The 18,448-nt window shown below is 34.2% G+C and overlaps 2 protein-coding genes and 1 non-coding gene across 4 annotated transcripts; all 3 read left to right on the forward strand.

Moving 5' to 3' along the window:
* Window positions 1–1,817: 1,817 nt before the first annotated feature.
* Window positions 1,818–9,819, forward strand: LOC18045055 (sulfate transporter 4.1, chloroplastic). Of its 2 annotated transcripts, none has more exons than XM_024186618.1 (17): window positions 1,818–2,224; window positions 3,330–3,378; window positions 3,742–3,943; window positions 4,524–4,692; window positions 4,949–5,014; window positions 5,096–5,203; window positions 5,557–5,664; window positions 5,757–5,822; window positions 6,462–6,522; window positions 6,671–6,798; window positions 7,201–7,242; window positions 7,554–7,670; window positions 7,764–7,815; window positions 8,407–8,545; window positions 8,701–8,789; window positions 9,090–9,144; window positions 9,229–9,320. In XM_024186618.1, the coding sequence occupies exons 1-16, from the start codon at window positions 1,901–1,903 to the stop codon at window positions 9,104–9,106; spliced, it is 1,737 nt and encodes a 578-aa protein (XP_024042386.1). In that variant the 5' UTR covers window positions 1,818–1,900; the 3' UTR covers window positions 9,107–9,144; window positions 9,229–9,320. The 2 variants fall into 2 exon arrangements, with proteins under 2 accessions (XP_024042386.1, XP_006436110.1); XM_006436047.2 differs by having other exon boundaries at window positions 1,821–2,224; window positions 9,068–9,144; window positions 9,229–9,819.
* Window positions 9,820–10,013: 194 nt separating this feature from the next.
* On the forward strand, window positions 10,014–10,171 carry LOC112099421. Its single transcript, XR_002906224.1, has one exon. It is a non-coding gene; the product is annotated as a U12 minor spliceosomal RNA (small nuclear RNA).
* A 6,139-nt stretch (window positions 10,172–16,310) lies between these two features.
* Window positions 16,311–18,448, forward strand: LOC18045056. The gene is made up of 3 exons (XM_006436053.2): window positions 16,311–16,832; window positions 16,955–17,060; window positions 17,803–18,448. The coding sequence occupies exons 1-3, from the start codon at window positions 16,800–16,802 to the stop codon at window positions 17,949–17,951; spliced, it is 288 nt and encodes a 95-aa protein (XP_006436116.1). The 5' UTR covers window positions 16,311–16,799; the 3' UTR covers window positions 17,952–18,448.

Genomic DNA, 18,448 nt, shown 5'->3' on the forward strand with positions numbered 1-18,448 from the left:
ATGGTGAATGAAATGAATATCTTCTCTTGGAGCTTATTTTAAATGATAATATGAAGTGTAATTATTATTTTTAGATACTAGTTTGTGTTTTTTAAATAGATTTGTGTAATTTATACTTAAATTTGAGAATTTGTGTTGAATTGATGTGGAAATTTTAATTTTTCATTTACATTGTTTAAATATAAAATTGAGTATGTTATATGGAATTTGAAGTTATTATTATAAATTTATATATTAAACATTTGTGATTTTAAATACGGAAACCCGTAAAAAATCCGCCGGATACTATTACGGATTTGGTAATTGTTAAAACCCGCTGCGGGTTGCGGGTGGATTTAATAATTTAAATTTTATGCGGGTTTGGATTTGATAATGACAAACCCACTGCGGACGGTGCCCATTACCATCCGTAGCTACAACGGATCATACCCAGTCAATAGCAAGGACTTGTTTGACAAATACCATTTTTGTTTCTTAGCCCGAAGATGAACAGCCTTCATGTTGATTTGATAAATCTCACAACAATAATATATATTTTATCGGGGAGCTAGCTACGGTACAGATTCTGTAACATACAGACCAGGATAGCCAGCCCCCCAATGGCGCCATTTGCTTGCTTTGTTTCCAAATGCTGGGACACGTGGAGTGCATGGAGTGGGGGATGTATGTTACAGAATCTGTAACATAGACTTCTCCATTTTTATCGTCATGTTATTGACCTAATATTGCAAATTATTAATGGCCTTTGGTCATCTCGAAAAGGTCATGGGTCAATGTTGCGCGCGGTGCCGGGTCAAATAACATCAATTTAAAAGTGCTGACGTCTATGCGAGTACAATCGCATCGCCCCCTAAGATTCAAGGAATTTGAACATCTCCACAATCACGTCCATGATCAGCCAAATGTATTCATAGTCATTACTGCTTCTCCATTCATTTTCCTGTATTGTTGCTCCCAACCATAGCCGCATATGACGGTAATTAGAAAGAAACATGAATCGTTAACCAAGAACAGGAAGCTATCTGAAATACCCACGTGAAAAACAGTGCTTCTACAGGTCAAAAAACAATAATAATCAAGTACTAGCAAAGTTTTAAAAATGTTTTGAGTGCTTTATTGCTTTATGTTTTTATTACAAAGAATTAATGCCTACAATTACAACTCACATGAAAATATTTATTAATATATTTATAATTAAATAATTATTAAAATAAAAAATTTAAATTTTAACCCTCTTAAATATTTGAAAAATGACTATTCCCCTCTCATTTTGAGAAAAAAAAAATATCTTTGTATAATTATTTATATAATTAAAAAAAAAAATTTATCCGTCACAATACTTTCACCGGGGCTTGAAGTGTTGCAGCTCAGCCACTGCTTTATGCTTTAAAAAAGATAATCTTATCTTCTTCTTTTTTAACTTTGTCAAAGGATTTTTTTTTTTTTAATAATGTTAAAATTATACATAGATTTCTCCTTATTTTTAATATTAGCATACTTCGATTTCGAACCTGATTTTTGGGTTGGGTTCGTGATTTTTTTTTAATTGTAATATTTGTGAAAATGTAATGAAATATTAAAAAAAAAAAACTACATGGTAAAATAAAGCAATAATAAATGAACAAAATGAATAAAGAAAGGAAGAAAAGTGAAACCAGCTCTGCCCGCCAAATTCTTTTCTAGCAATTAACGAACCATAACAAACAAACACACACACCCACCAATCAAAGCAAGGCGAATATGCCCAATGGCTTCACGTTTCCATCATCTTTTCAAAAACAGACTGGTCCCCACCAGCCCACACGGCTTCTGTAATTTTAAAATAAATTTCGATATTTAATGAAGTGGCGACCGATGGCATAAGCTCATCATTATTTCCTTAATTACGCCGACGGTGCGTATGGAGATAACCTACGCATCGCCCAGCTCCCAAAACCTCTCCTCTTCTTCACAACGCTCCTCCTCCTACGTCAGCATGCCCGCGGCGCGGCCCGTCAAGGTGATACCGCTGCAGCATCCGGAAACGACGTCGTCCTGCTCCGCTGCGTCGTCGTTTGGCGCTTTGGTCTCTAAACGGATAGGGAATTTTAAACGCATGACGTGGATTCAGTGGATTGAAACGTTGCTCCCCTGTTCTCGCTGGATTAGAACGTACAAGTGGCGTGAGTATTTTCAAGTCGATCTCATGGCCGGGACCACCGTTGGTATCATGCTAGTGCCGCAGGTGATTCTACTCTCTATCTTGTGTTCATATTACTTCCTTCTTCTTCTTCTTCTTTTTTAATTTTTGGTTGGTTTAATTTCTTTTTTTCTGTTTTCCAGTTTCTGTTTGGTTGCCGAGAAACGCCCGAAAAAGAAAAAAAAAAGAAAAGAAACTAATTAAATATTATTTACTTCTTTGCATGGCTCAGCTTTAATTTTTAAGTGATACAAGAGGATCAAATTTTCTTTCATTTTAGTTACTTTCCTGGCAACCAAACAAGTTTTCAACTTGTTCTACCTTTTCAACGCTCTCGTTTTGCCACGGAGTTTGGTGGATAAAATATTATAGCATTTAGTATGACGAAATGGATCTTTTACTCGTTTTGATTGATTTACCTTAACGTCAATCACTTAGCTTTAATTGGGTGCATTAGATTTTTCCTTTATTTTTCACATTCCAGAAAGCGAAATTTGAAAATCGAAAGGTATGACGATTTGGCTTTGGTATTAAAATGATAGGTTGGCAGTTTAGCCAAGAGCGTAACTTCAAGTGATTGAATAGATTTGTGTTCTAGTCTTCAATCACTATTTATTGGTCCATATCAAATGCTTGGGATTGTTAAATTACTTACACCTATCGTAATCAAGGATTAGACTTTTCTTTTCTACTATTCCTGCTGCCAACTACTTATAATTTGATTGGTAATATAAAATTAGGCTCTGTAGTTGGTCCCATTACGTAATTTTATTACTGTTTTATGCATTTGGATTGTCACAAAATTTTAGTTTTAATAGTCTCCAAATCTGCGTGGAAATGATTAGAGACAACCCATATTCCGAATTTGTTAAAATTGTAATTTATGTTTTGCACTCATTTCTAATCTGCTGTTGAGCAGGCATGCTTGACTATCATGACTGAATTTGTCATTATGGCCTTTTTGTCCTGTACTGCCTCTTTGGAATTTATTGCATCGCTCAGTATCTTGTGCTATTGCTTTTGTTGTTATTACAAAAAAATTTCTGCTGGAAGGAGTTTGGCTGTTGAATAAGTTATTTTAACTGCTGGACTTGATTAAGCAGATGAATTTGTGGGTTCTGTGTTTTGACTGCTTGTTGTAAATGACCAGGCAATGTCTTATGCAAAGTTAGCTGGGCTTCAACCGATTTATGGGCTATGTAAGTTGAGCACAATACTTTTGTTAACTTAAGTCATTATTTGCCTTTTGTACGGAAACCGTTCAATTTTCTAAGTCAGACGTAATGTACTTTTTCGGTAGAAAATTTAAGTGAGTTACAATGACTACCGGTCTTCAGATGTAGAGCTAATTCTGTATGATGCATAGGTTTGCATTTTGGGTAAAAGATAAAGATTCTAGAATCAGCATGCTGTAATTTCCAGATAATCGCTTTTGATCAATGTCAAATATTTGGTGGTGCCATCAGAACCCCTACTTGCACTGATGTTTTCTGGCATAATATTACTGCCAAATAGTTCCTGTGATTCTTACTGAACATCAATATATCTTGTCACATCGTCAGACTCAGGTTTTGTGCCGATATTTGTGTATGCCATATTCGGGTCTTCTCGCCAGCTTGCAATTGGTCCAGTAGCTTTGGTTTCTCTCCTGGTCTCAAATGTCTTAGGTGGAATTGCTGATTCATCTGATGAGTTATACACAGAACTTGCAATATTATTGGCTCTCATGGTTGGAATATTTGAATCCATTATGGGTCTCTTGAGGTACTAGCACTCATCTTTATCTGTGCGTAAGTAGTCACAAATTTGTTATGTATTTCACTTCTACCTCTCAATGTTTGTGCACGTTTGTGAATGAGTATTCCATGTGTGTATCTCCTGCCAAGACATCTGTGATAGGTGATTGGCCAAGTATACAAAATTACTTGTTCTAATTTTTGGAGAAGTAGTCTCTGAACCTTATTAAATTTGAAATATGCAGAGTCCTTTTGTTTTGATGGCAAAACATGTTATAAGGTCGACATTCTTAGTTTGCACAGTCATATCACTGAAAAAAAGAAAAAAAAAATTTGAGTAATAATTCAGCTCCATAGAGAAGCCACTTCTAATATTTTTATAGCACTGTCAGTAGATAGACAACATATTTCTGTGTTATCACTTTAGAGAACCATTTGCCGTGGTCATTGAACTTCTTTCCTCTGTAATTCCATTTTCTTCTTTCCTTTGTAACCCCATTTTCTCATTCGTGATTTTTTCATTTTTTTGATTTATTTTTTCTGTTGTTGGTTCTGTATTGTCTTTAAAATAGCTGATCATGTATCCATTCTCCTTTTTTCCCCCCAAGGCTTGGATGGCTTATCCGTTTCATCAGCCATGCTGTGATCTCTGGCTTTACCACTGCTTCAGCCATTGTAATTGCACTGTCTCAAGCAAAGTACTTTTTGGGATATGATGTTGCACGTAGTAGTAAGATTGTGCCATTGATCAAGAGCATAATATTAGGAGCAGATAAGGTATTCTTCTGTACATGTCTCCTGATTTATCTGAACGCTTGTTGATACTGTCTGCTATAGTTTCATGATTCAAACCTTTGTATGTGCCAAACTGGTTGCACTTGAGCAGTGTTTTACCTTTTTATTACAGAACGGTATGCAATCTCAGTTTTGGATTATCCTACGCGTGATCCGCTGGTTTCTTTTCTGTCTCTTGCCTTGTGCTACCACTCATTCATTCCCTCCTTTAACCACAGGTGGTGTTTTCCTTTTGTAGTTTTCGTGGCCCCCTTTTCTAGTGGGATCTATCATTCTTGCTATACTTCTGATCATGAAGCAATTGGTATGAAACCTTTTCCCTGTTCCTTTTATTTTTGTTTTTGCGGTGGGTTTTCTTTGACTAAATTCTTGTTTTGATGGTTAGGGAAAATCAAGGAAGTACTTGAGGTTCCTACGAGCAGCAGGTCCCTTGACAGGAGTTGTTTTGGGTACAACCATTGTGAAAATATATCATCCACCATCCATTACTTTGGTGAGAATGACATTAATGAAGTTCTCTCTAACCTATTGAATTTTACACTAAAAATTATCTATATTTTTGCTATTGGGTTAGTTAATCAGAATCTGCCACCTAAGAATTCTGATCTAGTTTATCATCAGTTAAAGTCCAGAAATATTTTCTCTCCAATTGGTCGTAGTTTAACAGATGTCACTGATACAGAATTGAAACATGTACACAGCCCTCTCTTACATATATTTGTTGGCCCAGTTTCCATTACTTAGATTTTTCTTTCTGTTTTTATTTTTTGAAGTGCCATCTATCAAAGTAAAATTATCTAATTCAATCATAGCCGTAGCTGATAAAGGATGCTGGGTATGTTTCAGGTAGGAGATATACCTCAGGGGCTCCCAAACTTTTCAATCCCTAAAAGTTTTGAGTGTGCAATGTCTTTAATTCCTACTGCAATTCTCATTACTGGTGTAGCTATCTTGGTAAGGATTTTATGGGTCATTTTGTGTATAATATCTTATTTCATTGATTCGAGCTGCAACTAACAATCCAGTTCCATTGCTTCTGATGGTAGGAATCTGTGGGGATTGCCAAAGCATTGGCTGCGAAGAACGGGTATGAGTTGGATTCAAATCAAGAGGTATGTTTTGTAATGAAAGGAAAGTTCCATTGCCTGTTGATAATCGTTTTATATCACAGTCTCCAATTCATTATCAGAATAGTTTAATCCCTGCTTGGCGCCCTCTTGAGGGGCATGCATGCATTTTAGTATTGACTAATGGTGCATAACATGTTTGATTTGATTAATTATTGGTTATAGGTATGTAAATGAAGGTGCCAGTATAAAGTAAACAATATAGAATCTTATTTTGCCTCCAGTTTTCAACCTTCTGTTGCATTTAGCAATGACCAATTTGACTACCGTTATGTAGGTTGGGATTGGGAGTTTGTCATGATTGAAAATTGAAACCTGTCCCTTAGGTGTCTTTGTGAGTTAGATCTCGTAACTGTTAGTTCTGAGTGTATCAGTTGGGATCAGAGTGTTTTGGCTTCTTTCTGTTAATATTAACAGTAGTCCTGAGCACTATGGACTTCTATGCTGTGTATGCTAGTTAGGAAATATATATAACTTGAATGGGATATGCTTTTTATTTTTCTGGGTAAGTTTTTAATATAGGAGAGTTATGAACTCATAAACCCAGAAATCCCACTACCAAAAGAGCATGTCTACTACATCTTAAGCGCATTATTTCTTACCATCTCTCCTTTTTTTGAACAGTTGTTTGGTCTTGGTGTAGCCAATATACTGGGTTCTTTCTTTTCAGCATATCCCACAACAGGTGAGACTTTACTGAGTTCTCTAGTGCTGTAAACAAGGTTAAATGTATTTGGTTCAAATTCCAGTCTAGTCATCAAAGATCTTTTTCATGTTCATATGTGCTAAAATATGCTACTGAAGGACAGGTTATTTTTTGAACATGCTACTAGGTTCCTTTTCTAGGTCTGCAGTTAATCATGAAAGTGGAGCAAAAACTGGCTTATCAGGAGTTATAACAGGCATAATAATGGCCTGTGCCCTTTTATTCATGACCCCATTGTTTGAACACATACCACAGGTTAGTTACCAGGTTGGTTTATTTGCTTGACAGGATCTTGGTTAAAGCACCATTTTCTACTTATTACATTAATTTATCAGCTTTTCTAGGTCTACGAAATGGTTGTTGTCAATTAGTGCAGCTAGTAAAATCTCTTGAGATGTTACAAGAGGTTTGGGGTTTAAACTGCACTCACATAGATAGGCATAGGGAGGCGATTTATTTTCTAGTCGTGCAATGTTTTTTGTTTTTCTTAAAAAAGATCCTGATCTAGGAAATTGGAAAGCTTTAAACTGATGGGATTTTGCTGCTGATATTTCTTATTTCAGTTATCTTCACATGTTTTTAATATCGAGTAATTAATTATGATCATATTAGTTTGAAATGCTAATTACACAATTTATTATCTTCATCACCTTGCAGTGTGCCTTGGCTGCAATAGTAGTCTCTGCTGTGATGGGACTGGTAAGTTTGCTAAACTTAAGTGCTGAAGGTTGATTCTAATAGGTTCACTTATGCTTTGCAATGTTAGACCATACAATTAATTACCTATGAGATATATAAGATCAATTCAATAAGAACAGATTTATATGCCCAATCGGTAATGAAAATCATACGTGAAAGTTGAACAATTTACACAAATTAGTATTGAAGTAATAGAATTTTTATGTTTTTATTATCAGCATTTTAGTCTCTTGCTCGGATGTACTTTCATGATACCTACTGGTGAAGTGTATTGAGTGCAACGATGTTATTTTGAATGTTTGTCATTTCAGGTGGATTATGATGAGGCTATCTTTTTGTGGCATGTAGATAAAAAGGATTTTCTGCTTTGGACCATTACTAGCATTACAACTTTATTCCTTGGTATTGAGATTGGCGTCCTTGTTGGGGTAAGAATTCAAAGCAGTTATGTAAAGTGGAATCATGAACATATCCGTGTATTGAAAAGAGATCATCTAACTCTTAATTGACTGAATTTATAGGTTGGTGCTTCACTTGCTTTCGTCATTCATGAGTCAGCAAATCCTCATATTGGTAAGTGGAAGGTTGTTTATGCATGTTACTACATGGACCATGGGAATAGTTATAATCTTCTGCATCATCTGTCATGCATACTGCCTTTTATTTATTATTTTATTTCCATCTCAATCCTTTTATCTGGTTCTGCCTTGAGTTTGCAGATTTTCTGGTTGGTCCATCGTCATTGTTATCATCTTTGTCAAAGTTTTCCATGATTGTAGTAATTGATGGTATTATCATAAATCATTATCTGTATAATGATTCTGCAAATTGCATTTCATACCTCATCTCTATGAGGACCAGCTACAGTAATCCTGGCTTTCGTTTCCTTTCCTTTCCATTCCTACACTCTTTTGGCTTAAAGTTTAACCTATGATGTCCTTTTTACCAATGGATATCTTGGGTTTATATTGGACAGATTGAAATTATGTAAAATTAGATGCTGTAGTGCCTTCACTCTGTGTTCTATTTTAGATGAAACTAAAGATTTACTAGTTTGACAATGCCCTGATTCTGTTAATACTCACCTTCAGCTTGATGTTTGAGACCGTAGAATATGCTTTTTCCTTGAGCAGCTGCTTATTTTATATTTGGTGTATGCTACAGCTATCTTGGGACGTCTTCCAGGCACTACTGTCTACAGAAACACTCAGCAATACCCAGAAGCATATACTTACCACGGAATAGTAATTGTTCGCATAGATGCACCTATCTACTTTGCAAATATAAGTTTCATAAAAGACAGGTGAAGATTTATGCTAACCAAAATCAACAAAATCCAAACAACTGGACTTGTCATCTCGCATCTTTTATTATTATTATTATTATTTTGGGATATTGTCTGTCAGATTCTTTCCAAATAAATAAAATAAAATTAAGTTCATCCAAATGTCTTCTCAGGCTACGGGAATATGAAGTTGATGTTGATAGATCGACAAGGCGTGGACCGGAAGTTGAAAGAATTTACTTTGTGATCTTAGAGATGGCACGTAAGTTGTACTTCTCCTATCCTTCGTGTCTGGTCGTAGAGAAGCACATATTTATATCTTTCTCTATGATTGTGCTCAAACACGGTGCTAGATCTTTACTTCTAAATATTAGCAATCTTATTTTAGTTATGAAGAATTTTTATGGCTGTTTTAAGATTTTCATGTCATAGAGAAGCATATATCTGGTTCTAATGGAAAATGTGATTAAGTTTTGTGTCATCCATGAAACTTCTTAAATCCTTTTCTTTATATATCAATGTTCTTAAACTTTAATGCAGCTGTTACCTATATCGATTCTAGTGCTGTTCAGGCCTTGAAAGACTTGTATCAAGAATACAAATCAAGGGGCATTCAGGTTGAGTATCGCACTTTATGACTACATGTTGTTCAAGAGCCTTATTTTAGAAAAATTGTGTGAATCATTGGGTTTGTTTTACAGATTGCCATTTCCAATCTGAATCATGAGGTTCTCCTGACTTTGTCCAAATCGGGTGTTGTTGATCTGATTGGCAAGGAGTGGTACTTTGTGAGAGCCCATGATGCCGTTCAAGTTTGCCTCCAGCATGTACAGAGCTTGAAAGAAACTGCTAATGCACCTAATCCTTTACCTGATGACAATCTAAGTTTTCTCCAGAGATTACTCAAATCTCGTGGGGAAGATTTATCAATTGCTGAGCTAGAGTCGGGTGCTCAAAGGCCTCCAGATTTCAAGAACACGGACCCTAAGTTGGAGCCCCTACTATCACGCAAGACGTGAATTTGCATTCTTGCTTCTCCCTCAAACATAAAATGATGCCAATTTTTAGCAAGGCACGTAAATGTCTTTTGTCCGGCTGCAGCCATTAAAATTTGATTGTTTCTTGTAGTTAGTCTTCCTTAGTGTAAAATGTAATGCCATATGCTGCAAATATAGACTTCGATTTCTTGTACGTAATTGGTCCATCCCCCATTTGTTAGGACTCGTGAGTATGTATTATTAGCAACAGATCTGATAATACCCTATTCTTTATCAAACAAGATTTTGTAATTAGTAATGTTCTCTTCTTTCATTAACTGTTTTATCTCGGTAATTAATTCTGTTACATAGTCAATTAATTAAGTGATTATATCAGCCCCTCCAATTTGATATTGCTGTTAGAAGCTAAATTGTCCCACATCGGATACGAGCGAGAAGCCCGTGAGGGTAAGGCGGTATAAATAATGGAATTGGTGCGACCCTAGAACTTGCCTTAAACTAATGAGTAAGGAAAACAAAGCGAGCGGTGAGAGCCGGTCGCCGCGCCATTGCAAAAACTGTGCGCAGGAATTTATGGAGGGGTAATAGGCTGGCCCGAGCGTTGACGCTGCTTACTTTCGCAGAACTCGCTTGGGCGGGCCTCCCAAAATTGGTTAACCCCACCCCCAAAGCCCAGTATCAAAATTTTCTCATGTTACTAACGGTAAAGTGACGGTTAGAAATTATGAAATTGAGTCTACAAATCTTGACGAAAACTTAAATGATTGGATGAGCTGATAGCTATTCTTCATTCAATTAGTGTCCTGATTGAGGCCTTGTATTATGATTTTCTTTAAAAATGAAAGGGGTGGTATGGATTGCTAGAACCCCATGAATGAATAACAAAATTACTGATACATATCTTGATAATCCTAGATGTCCCAGCTATTAATGAATGTGAAAGGGAGATGAATAAGCATTTTGGTCTAGTGAATGAGAATATAATTAGATGGGAGATAGAAGAAGAGAAAGAAGCTAATTCTAAGCATCTCTTATAGGATTCACTAATCAGTGGACTGATTATTGTCCCATTTTTTGTATGTATTTTTCCAAAAGAAAATGACTCAAATGATTATTCGTTCGCTGAAACCTAAAGTAATATTATATTATAGTAGCAATCACCATTGTTTTAATTTTAACTAAACCTAAAAATATCAAATTAGAATCTTTAGGGTGCATTTAGTATTGTTTTAAAGGGTTGTTTCTGTATTTATGTTATAATATAATTATGATTGGTTTTTCATGAATTTGAAAACGCGTTTAATAATTTATTTTAAAATTAGAATTTGGAAATACATTAAAAAAATATTTAGTAGTTTCTTTAAAATTAATAATAATATATTTTAAAAAAATAATAAACAAATAATGAAAATAGTAATTTTGCATATGTATCGTAAATCAGCACCGATATTCTCACAAAGCTAAGCACAAAGTTTTGCACAAAACGGTTCGTTTTGTATAAAGTATAAAAGCCATTTACACTTACAAGTAGCAACACCACACACGCACCGAACAAAGAGTGCAACAATGTTTCTCCCGTCTCTCTCTCTCTCGCTCTCATTCTCCCTCTTTTATCCCACACCACACCACAGTGCAGCAACCATACTAATGCTGATGATGTTACGAATGATACAAAGGTTCCCATTCAGAGGAACAATTGCTGCAGTCCTTGGCAATCATAAGCAATTTTGAAGAACCCAATCAAACCAAACTGAGAAGGTCTCTCATGTAAGAACAAAATTCAAGCAACCATAAGCAAAGCAATCAACATTAATCACCAAATTAATATATGCTCTGTGTAAATAATTTGAAGATCACGATATCCTTAACCAGAATAATAACCATTCAAAAAATCTATGAAGTCTCAAAAACATATTAATTAATCTTTAACAATTAAGCAGTCTGCATCTTTAATTACAAATTAATCTTTAATCAATTAAGCCGATTGTGTTGGGGGTTAGAGAGCGATGCAGCTAAGATCGAGAGAATGAAGACAACGGAGCCGAGAGAGTGAGGAAGATCGGAGCAGAGAGAGTGAGGGAAATCGGAGCCGAGAGAGTGAGGGAGATCAGAGCCCAGGGAGCCAGCTAGATGCTTCAAGCGAGAGACGAGAGAGTTGTCACAGTTGCTGCCTCGTGAGGGAGAACAGAGCTGATATCGAGCTTGTGTGCACACGGGAGAGAGAAAAATGTTGCTGTGTGGTGGGGGAGAAAGGAGGGAGACGAGAGAGAGAGATGGGAGGAACATTGCTGCATGATTTGTTGCATGCGTGTGTGGTGTTGTTGTTTGCACGTGTGAATGGCTTTTATATTTTGTACAAAACGAACCATTTTATGGAAAGCTTTGTGCTTAGCTTTGTGATATCATCATTTTCCATCGTAAATAGGCTATAATATTTTATTTTTTTTTTCTAGGACCCACCTGATTTGATTGGACATAAAAAGTAAAGGATGAATTTACTATGCGGTGGGGCCTAAAGAATATTATAATCTTTAGAAAACATCGAGGTAACGTTTCCTACTTTGCTTCTAAATTTTTGTAAAATAGGTGCAACTCACGGGCGGGTGGCTAAATGGCATAACAATATAATTTACATAAAATCAAAAATCGCGTCTAATAATTTAAAAATATTTAATGATTACTTACATTTGATTTATTCAAAATAATTTACATTAACTCATTATGTATCTTAATAAGATTCATAACTCATTCTCACCCAAAAAAAAAAAGCTAAAAATTATTGCCCCCAAGCACGTTTTCCTATTTTATGTGGCTGTAAACACTCCACTAAAAATAGGTAATTTTTAAAAACCTCCCCTGAGATTTGAGCTTGTTACAAGTAGATGGCGAGAATTAATTTATTTATAAAAAACCTCCTACCGTCAGTTAATTTTAACATTGACCGTTAGTTGACTGTATAAAGACAATATTATCCTTAACAATAGTTTGTAGATAGAAATGACTAAAAAAAAACTAAAATTGTTAGCTATTTTATCCTCTTTAAATTATTGATATTTTCTTAAAGTTCCTACAAAAAAGATAAAATTAAAAACTTGAAAAATTCTCTTTAAATTATTGATATTTCCTTAAAGTTCCTACAAGAAAGATAAAATTAAAAACTTGAAAATGAAATAGTCATAATCTTTACCTATGATATTGTAAATCTTTGGAATTGACAAGGATAAAATTGTCAAAAAATAGAGTTTGTGCTTTTCGCGCCAATAATTTTAGATTTTTTTTTAATTATGTCAGTCTATAAACTATTGTTAAGGGCAATATTGTCTTTGCATAGTCAACTAACGGTCAATGTTAAAATTAACTGACGGTAGGGGATTTTTTACAAATAAACAGATTCTCACCATCTACTTGTAACAAGCCCAAACCTCAGGGGAGATTTTTAAAAATTACCCCACCAAAAATACACCTTAACCTCCTACTTCCATAACATCAACTTTGGTTGCTGCCTTGATAATTACACTGAAAACTTTATGTTAACACTAACAGTATATTGAATATTAACTCCTCCTATGGAAGGACGAACAATAATTCACTAGCTAGAGAGGCTGCTGCTACTACAGTCCATATGTTTATTTGCACATTTTCCATCACTTTTTTTTTTGAAAGGTCAGTTTTTATCACTTTCTGTATATTCTTTTTTCATGCTTGGTGGTCTTCTCATGCCTCAAATGACATCAAAATTACAGATGACTTTTGATGTACACGGCAGAGAGTGTGCTTGTCCTGAACATGAAAACTGAACGAATGGTGATTAAACTCATGAGCTTCCCATGATTCCAAGCCAATGCACATTTGACAAGTCATCAAGCTCAATCAATAGTGATATCTCCAATATGGGAGAGAAATGAGATGAACTCACTACCCACCTAACAGTGCTCTGTCATGTGGTAGAATTGTGGGACCCATAGTAAATTTCATTAATTTTTTAAATATAAAATTTAATAGGTCTTTTAACAGGACCTATTGGTGATCTCATTTTAGAACCAATGTTTTGTCATGTGGTAGAATACCATTGGATAAGGTCACCACCTCATTTTATGAGTTACATGTAGTATATGTCCTTTTTTTTGTTTTTAAATTTGTATCAAGTTGCATTGATTTGACAACCTTAATGTAATATTGTTCCCTCTTTTCTTAATTTTTTTTTTAAAAATACATCTTTTTGTGTGCTCGTGATTTATACATGATATGATTTTATTAGACACGTGTCCATGCACTTTATTAAAGTTCCATTTAGTAAAAATTATTAGTAGAACTTTTACTAATAGGGAAGATTTTATTGAAAAAATTTTAATTGTTTGGTTGTAAATGAGAGTTTTTATTAAAATTGTAAAATTAATTTATTAGGTAAATTTTTTAAGGTTATGTTACAAAAAGAATGAAATAAGTTTGTCAAATAAATAAATAATATTTTAATATTTAAAAAAAATTCAACCTCTACTTTTAAAAATCTAAAATTTGAGTTTTTACTAATAGAGGTAAAATATCTTATTTAATTTTCAAAAGCTCTACTAAAAAAGTTACCAAACAACATTAAAAAAAATTAGGAGAAGTTTATGAAATTAAATAAGTACTTATGATTATTAAATAGCTATAACAAACATGCACTAAAATAAAGATAAGGATGAGGAGGGCATGCAAATATACATATGTAATTGGAGATGTGATATTTGTGTTGCATAAATTAGTAAATGTATTACTTGGCATAATTAATATAAAAATAATGAGTAGAGTATCGTTCCACATAAATTACATATACTATTAGCTATTAAAATTATTATGACCTTAATTTATTCAAATGAATGATTAAGATGACTAGAGTTGAGAAAAAAAATAAAATAAAGCAACTAAAGTTTAAATACGGATGTAAGCAATAACAAAAATTATCAAGAGATTAGAACACTATGACATCCAATTTCATTACAATCAATCCAATTTAATCATTCATGTATGATTATTACTCCTATTGACAGTGAATTTTCTTAAACTATTCAATATCATCTTTCGAGTAATATAAAAAAATAACCCCACATATTAACCAACTACAACTCTATATGAATTTAAATATACAATAAGTTCAAAGTTCTATGAAATTTATAAAGCTGCAAGAATCAGGTTAGCACACCTCTATCTCCCATGTAATTCATGGCATTTATTATGTAAAGCAAAAATATATAAATCTTCTCTTGATCTTATTAAGTATCCTTAAATAATTGAAATATTGGTTAGATATTTAAAAAAATATCATGCACAAAAATGAACACTAAATCATGAAATAATAAACTAAAAATAACATACATTTATATAATTAAATATTTATAGTTAGACTACATCGTAGTACTAAAAAATATAAAAATATAATTTCCACTTTTTTCCCAAATGCACTTATGATAAAAATATATATTCAAAATTAAGATAAAAATAGTGTAATAAAACAAAAAAAAAACTTAAGAAAACACTAAAATAATATATTTAATGTAAACACATCAATTTATATAAAATTACTCGAGACGAAAACATTTTTAATTACAAAACAAATCATTAGTTTGAATTGATTTTGTCTTTATGCAAATAAAATTGGTCGACCGTCACGCGGTCGTACTACCCCCCCCCCCCCCCCCCCCTCCCAAAAAACAAAAATACTGGCATGAGGACAGACTTAATGGGGTCGAAAAATTTGGACAGAAGGTCCCAATTGATATTTAGCCTACTTCTTGGACAATTTTATGTTTGTGCCCCTCAATTTAGAGATTCTTAATCATGACCACCCGAAGATTCGTAGTTTCTTCATTCTAGCCCCGCACATCGAACCAAAACTTAGCTCTGCCAATATTTGTTTATCATAATGGCTATGATCCTTGCCTTAAAGGAATATGGTGATACTTGATCGAGAAGGTCCTTTGATTCAAATCATGATCTCATTTGATTCCTGCTAGATGATACATAATTAGCTAGCTAGGAGTATTCAAGTTTGAGACCTGATCAAGATTGTCATCTATCGCGCATAGTTCTTTGTTTCTTATGCCGCCATTGGAACTCAAGAATGATTTTTCTTTTTCTTTTCTTTTTTAATTTTTGCCTTAAGGGAATATGGTGATAGTGCTGCACGATGCACTTGGATAAAAAAGACAAACCTGTCAAAAACTATAGGAACAAGAAATGATTTTTGATTTGTCAAAGAAATGTATTTATGTATTTCTGGAGATTAAGTTTTGTTCTAGCGACAGGTGCATGTGCAACATCGTTTGATGCTCATCAGCTCTTCAAGATTTCCATTAATTTGCCAACTTCTTTTTTGCTTTTTTGGGTTAAATCATAGAATAATCAAGTAAATCGACAAAAGAAAAAAAAAAAGAAGAAGCCATGATCAGTAATTGGAAAGTAAATAACAAAACTAGAGAGATCCTGAAAATTGGTTAAAAGGAATCCAAGTGGTCCTTCTCTATAAATCATAACGCAAAGATATGACAGTCATGAGCATGACTGCTAGTTATCGATACATGCATTTATTGAATTCTCTTCTAGTTCTAGAGAATTATTATTATTATTATTGCTAGCTAGTGTCTGTCGACAAATCACTTCAATCCATATGAAAGAAAAGTATGGACAAATTTTGTATTCTTTCGAAAAGAGAAAAATATCATATCATAGAAAATTAATTAATTGATTAATTATCAAAACTAAATAGGTTATATATGCAAGTTAGCATTTGGGTTGATAGCTGAGAAGAGAATGGAAGTATCTGACATAGGCAAAGGAAAGAGTATCAAAAGCTAGTGTTGGAGTAAGCCAACTGGGCAATGAAAATTTGTCTGTTTGGGGAAATGGAGGACCCGCAGATCACGTGGAGTGGAGAAGGATGAAACCCTAATGAGCAATGAGGAATCCAACAAGAGTACAAAACAATTGTCATTTACAAATCTCCTCTAATCCCTTCTCAACCAATTAGCATTTATCTCCCACGTGGGACTGCAAAACCCATCTATCCCACCACCACCACCATCTCACACTTTGCATAATGCACCGATGAATGATCATCTCTCACTTTTTTTCTTATATATTGCTCCCTGCATTACATGTACGATCATGCAACTTGCATCAAACCAAACCCCTTATCATATATTTTCTGATCTCTCTCTTTTACCCTTATATATCTCTACATACATTTTTTATTTGATCTCTCGCTTTATATAATTTGGACTAGCTGCGAGAGTATCATGGGGGAGTCTTCTGCTTCTTACATACACATGGTAACTTTACTTTAGTTGATTAATTAATGATTTAATTGATCTTTTTTCGTGTTTATATGTTTTATCGGGTTATCCTAAGTTTTGATTACACGTGATGTTCATGATTTTGGTGTAATTAATAGGTGCAGCACTTGATAGAGAAGTGTTTGATATTCCGCATGACAAAAGAAGAATGCATGGAAGCTCTCTCTAAACATGCAAATATCAAACCTGTCATCACCTCCACTGGTAATAATTACTTTCTAATTTTTCTTGCTCTCGTGTTGTCATGATCATGCGTTGAACATATATATATATAATCACGCAGGATCAGATGTTTTGCTTAAACAAGTTCCTTTAATTTAATAGGGTTGGATATAGTTAAGTAATTAATTACCTTTTTCGACTTGATCATAGTGATCACTCGTACGTATTCTATCAAAGCTGTCATGCAAAACAGATCAAGCTGATAGAAGCCCATCTTTAAAACAGTAATGAAGAACTATAATTAGAAGATTTTGGATTTTCGCCTTACTTTGCTTTGTGACCAAGCGTCTTCGCCTAATTTTAGTTTGCTTCATGATCACGTTTTTGCGTTTAATGTTATTCACTATCCATATATAAAATTATGACCTAAGACGGATATGTCAAGTTTAAGGTTTTTGTATGTGCATGGTTTTTTTTTTTTTTTGGGCCAAAAAAAAAAGAAAATGATACAATCGAAAGCGTAATCTGGTGAAACTGTAGACTTCTACGCGCCTACTAATATTTGGGGAGCATGTCCACTTTACTCAAAACATGTAAGAGAAGTCATACAGATTTCTAGTCCTTAAGAGGGATTTCAATCTTTTTGTTGATAGAGCGGCTTATCAGTCTTGCTATATATGCCCTTGAAGTGACTGTGCATGGACACTGCCGCAGATTTTTCTAATCATAAACTTTAATCTGTTGTAATTTAAAGGGCTAATTAATACTAATAATTTGCATGCAGTTTGGAATGAATTAGAGAAAGAAAACAAAGAGTTCTTCGAGGCATACGCGCAATCTCAAAGCAAAGAAGATCGAATGTCCGAGGAAGAGACGAATCAAATGATCCAGAAGATGATCTCCACTAATTCCTCCAAATCTCAAAACGACTAAGACCAAGATTAAACTTAATTCCCCTAGCGAATAACTCTTTGAAAACGATATATAGGTATAGAAATATATATGTATATATCCTCTCTCGCTCTCAAATAATTAATTCAGCCAAAATCGTAACAACTCTGGCCAATGTTGGTCCCTTTAGCTCAAGCTTAATGTTGTACTTATATTGAACCAATCAAACAAAATGGTCATCCTGTAATTCCGAATTGACATCAATGTGGTGAAATTTGATTGGATGTGCGGATTGTGTTCATATGAAGCTATTTGTGCGTTTATATGAACATGTTTTGGTTGGTATGGTGATGCGATGCTAATGACACCTGGAATCTTCCTGTTGCGTCGTGGTACAAGGTTATATTTGTCTTTGTGTTGGGTAAGTGGACAGAGAATGGCATGTGATGTTATTAGTCATTTGGTCATTCAGCAAGTGTTAATAGTAAATGAAGCAAGATATAGTGGTGTGGGGACTCAGCATCTTTGTGTTTGCTATA

Source organism: Citrus clementina, unplaced genomic scaffold, assembly GCF_000493195.1.
Source record: "Citrus clementina cultivar Clemenules unplaced genomic scaffold, Citrus_clementina_v1.0 scaffold_4, whole genome shotgun sequence".
NCBI lineage: Eukaryota > Viridiplantae > Streptophyta > Magnoliopsida > Sapindales > Rutaceae > Citrus > Citrus x clementina.

Bases quoted from the DNA above. Each gene is read 5' to 3' on its own strand.
- LOC18045055 (XM_006436047.2), top strand. From the start codon at position 1,901: ATGGAGATAACCTACGCATCGCCCAGCTCCCAAAACCTCTCCTCTTCT. The intron at 2,225-3,329 runs GTGATTCTACTC...GTAAATGACCAG, and splicing joins GTATCATGCTAGTGCCGCAG to GCAATGTCTTATGCAAAGTT. The intron at 7,243-7,553 runs GTAAGTTTGCTA...TTGTCATTTCAG, and splicing joins TCTCTGCTGTGATGGGACTG to GTGGATTATGATGAGGCTAT.
- LOC18045056 (XM_006436053.2), top strand. From the start codon at position 16,800: ATGGGGGAGTCTTCTGCTTCTTACATACACATG. The intron at 16,833-16,954 runs GTAACTTTACTT...TGTAATTAATAG, and splicing joins CTGCTTCTTACATACACATG to GTGCAGCACTTGATAGAGAA. The intron at 17,061-17,802 runs GTAATAATTACT...ATTTGCATGCAG, and splicing joins ACCTGTCATCACCTCCACTG to TTTGGAATGAATTAGAGAAA.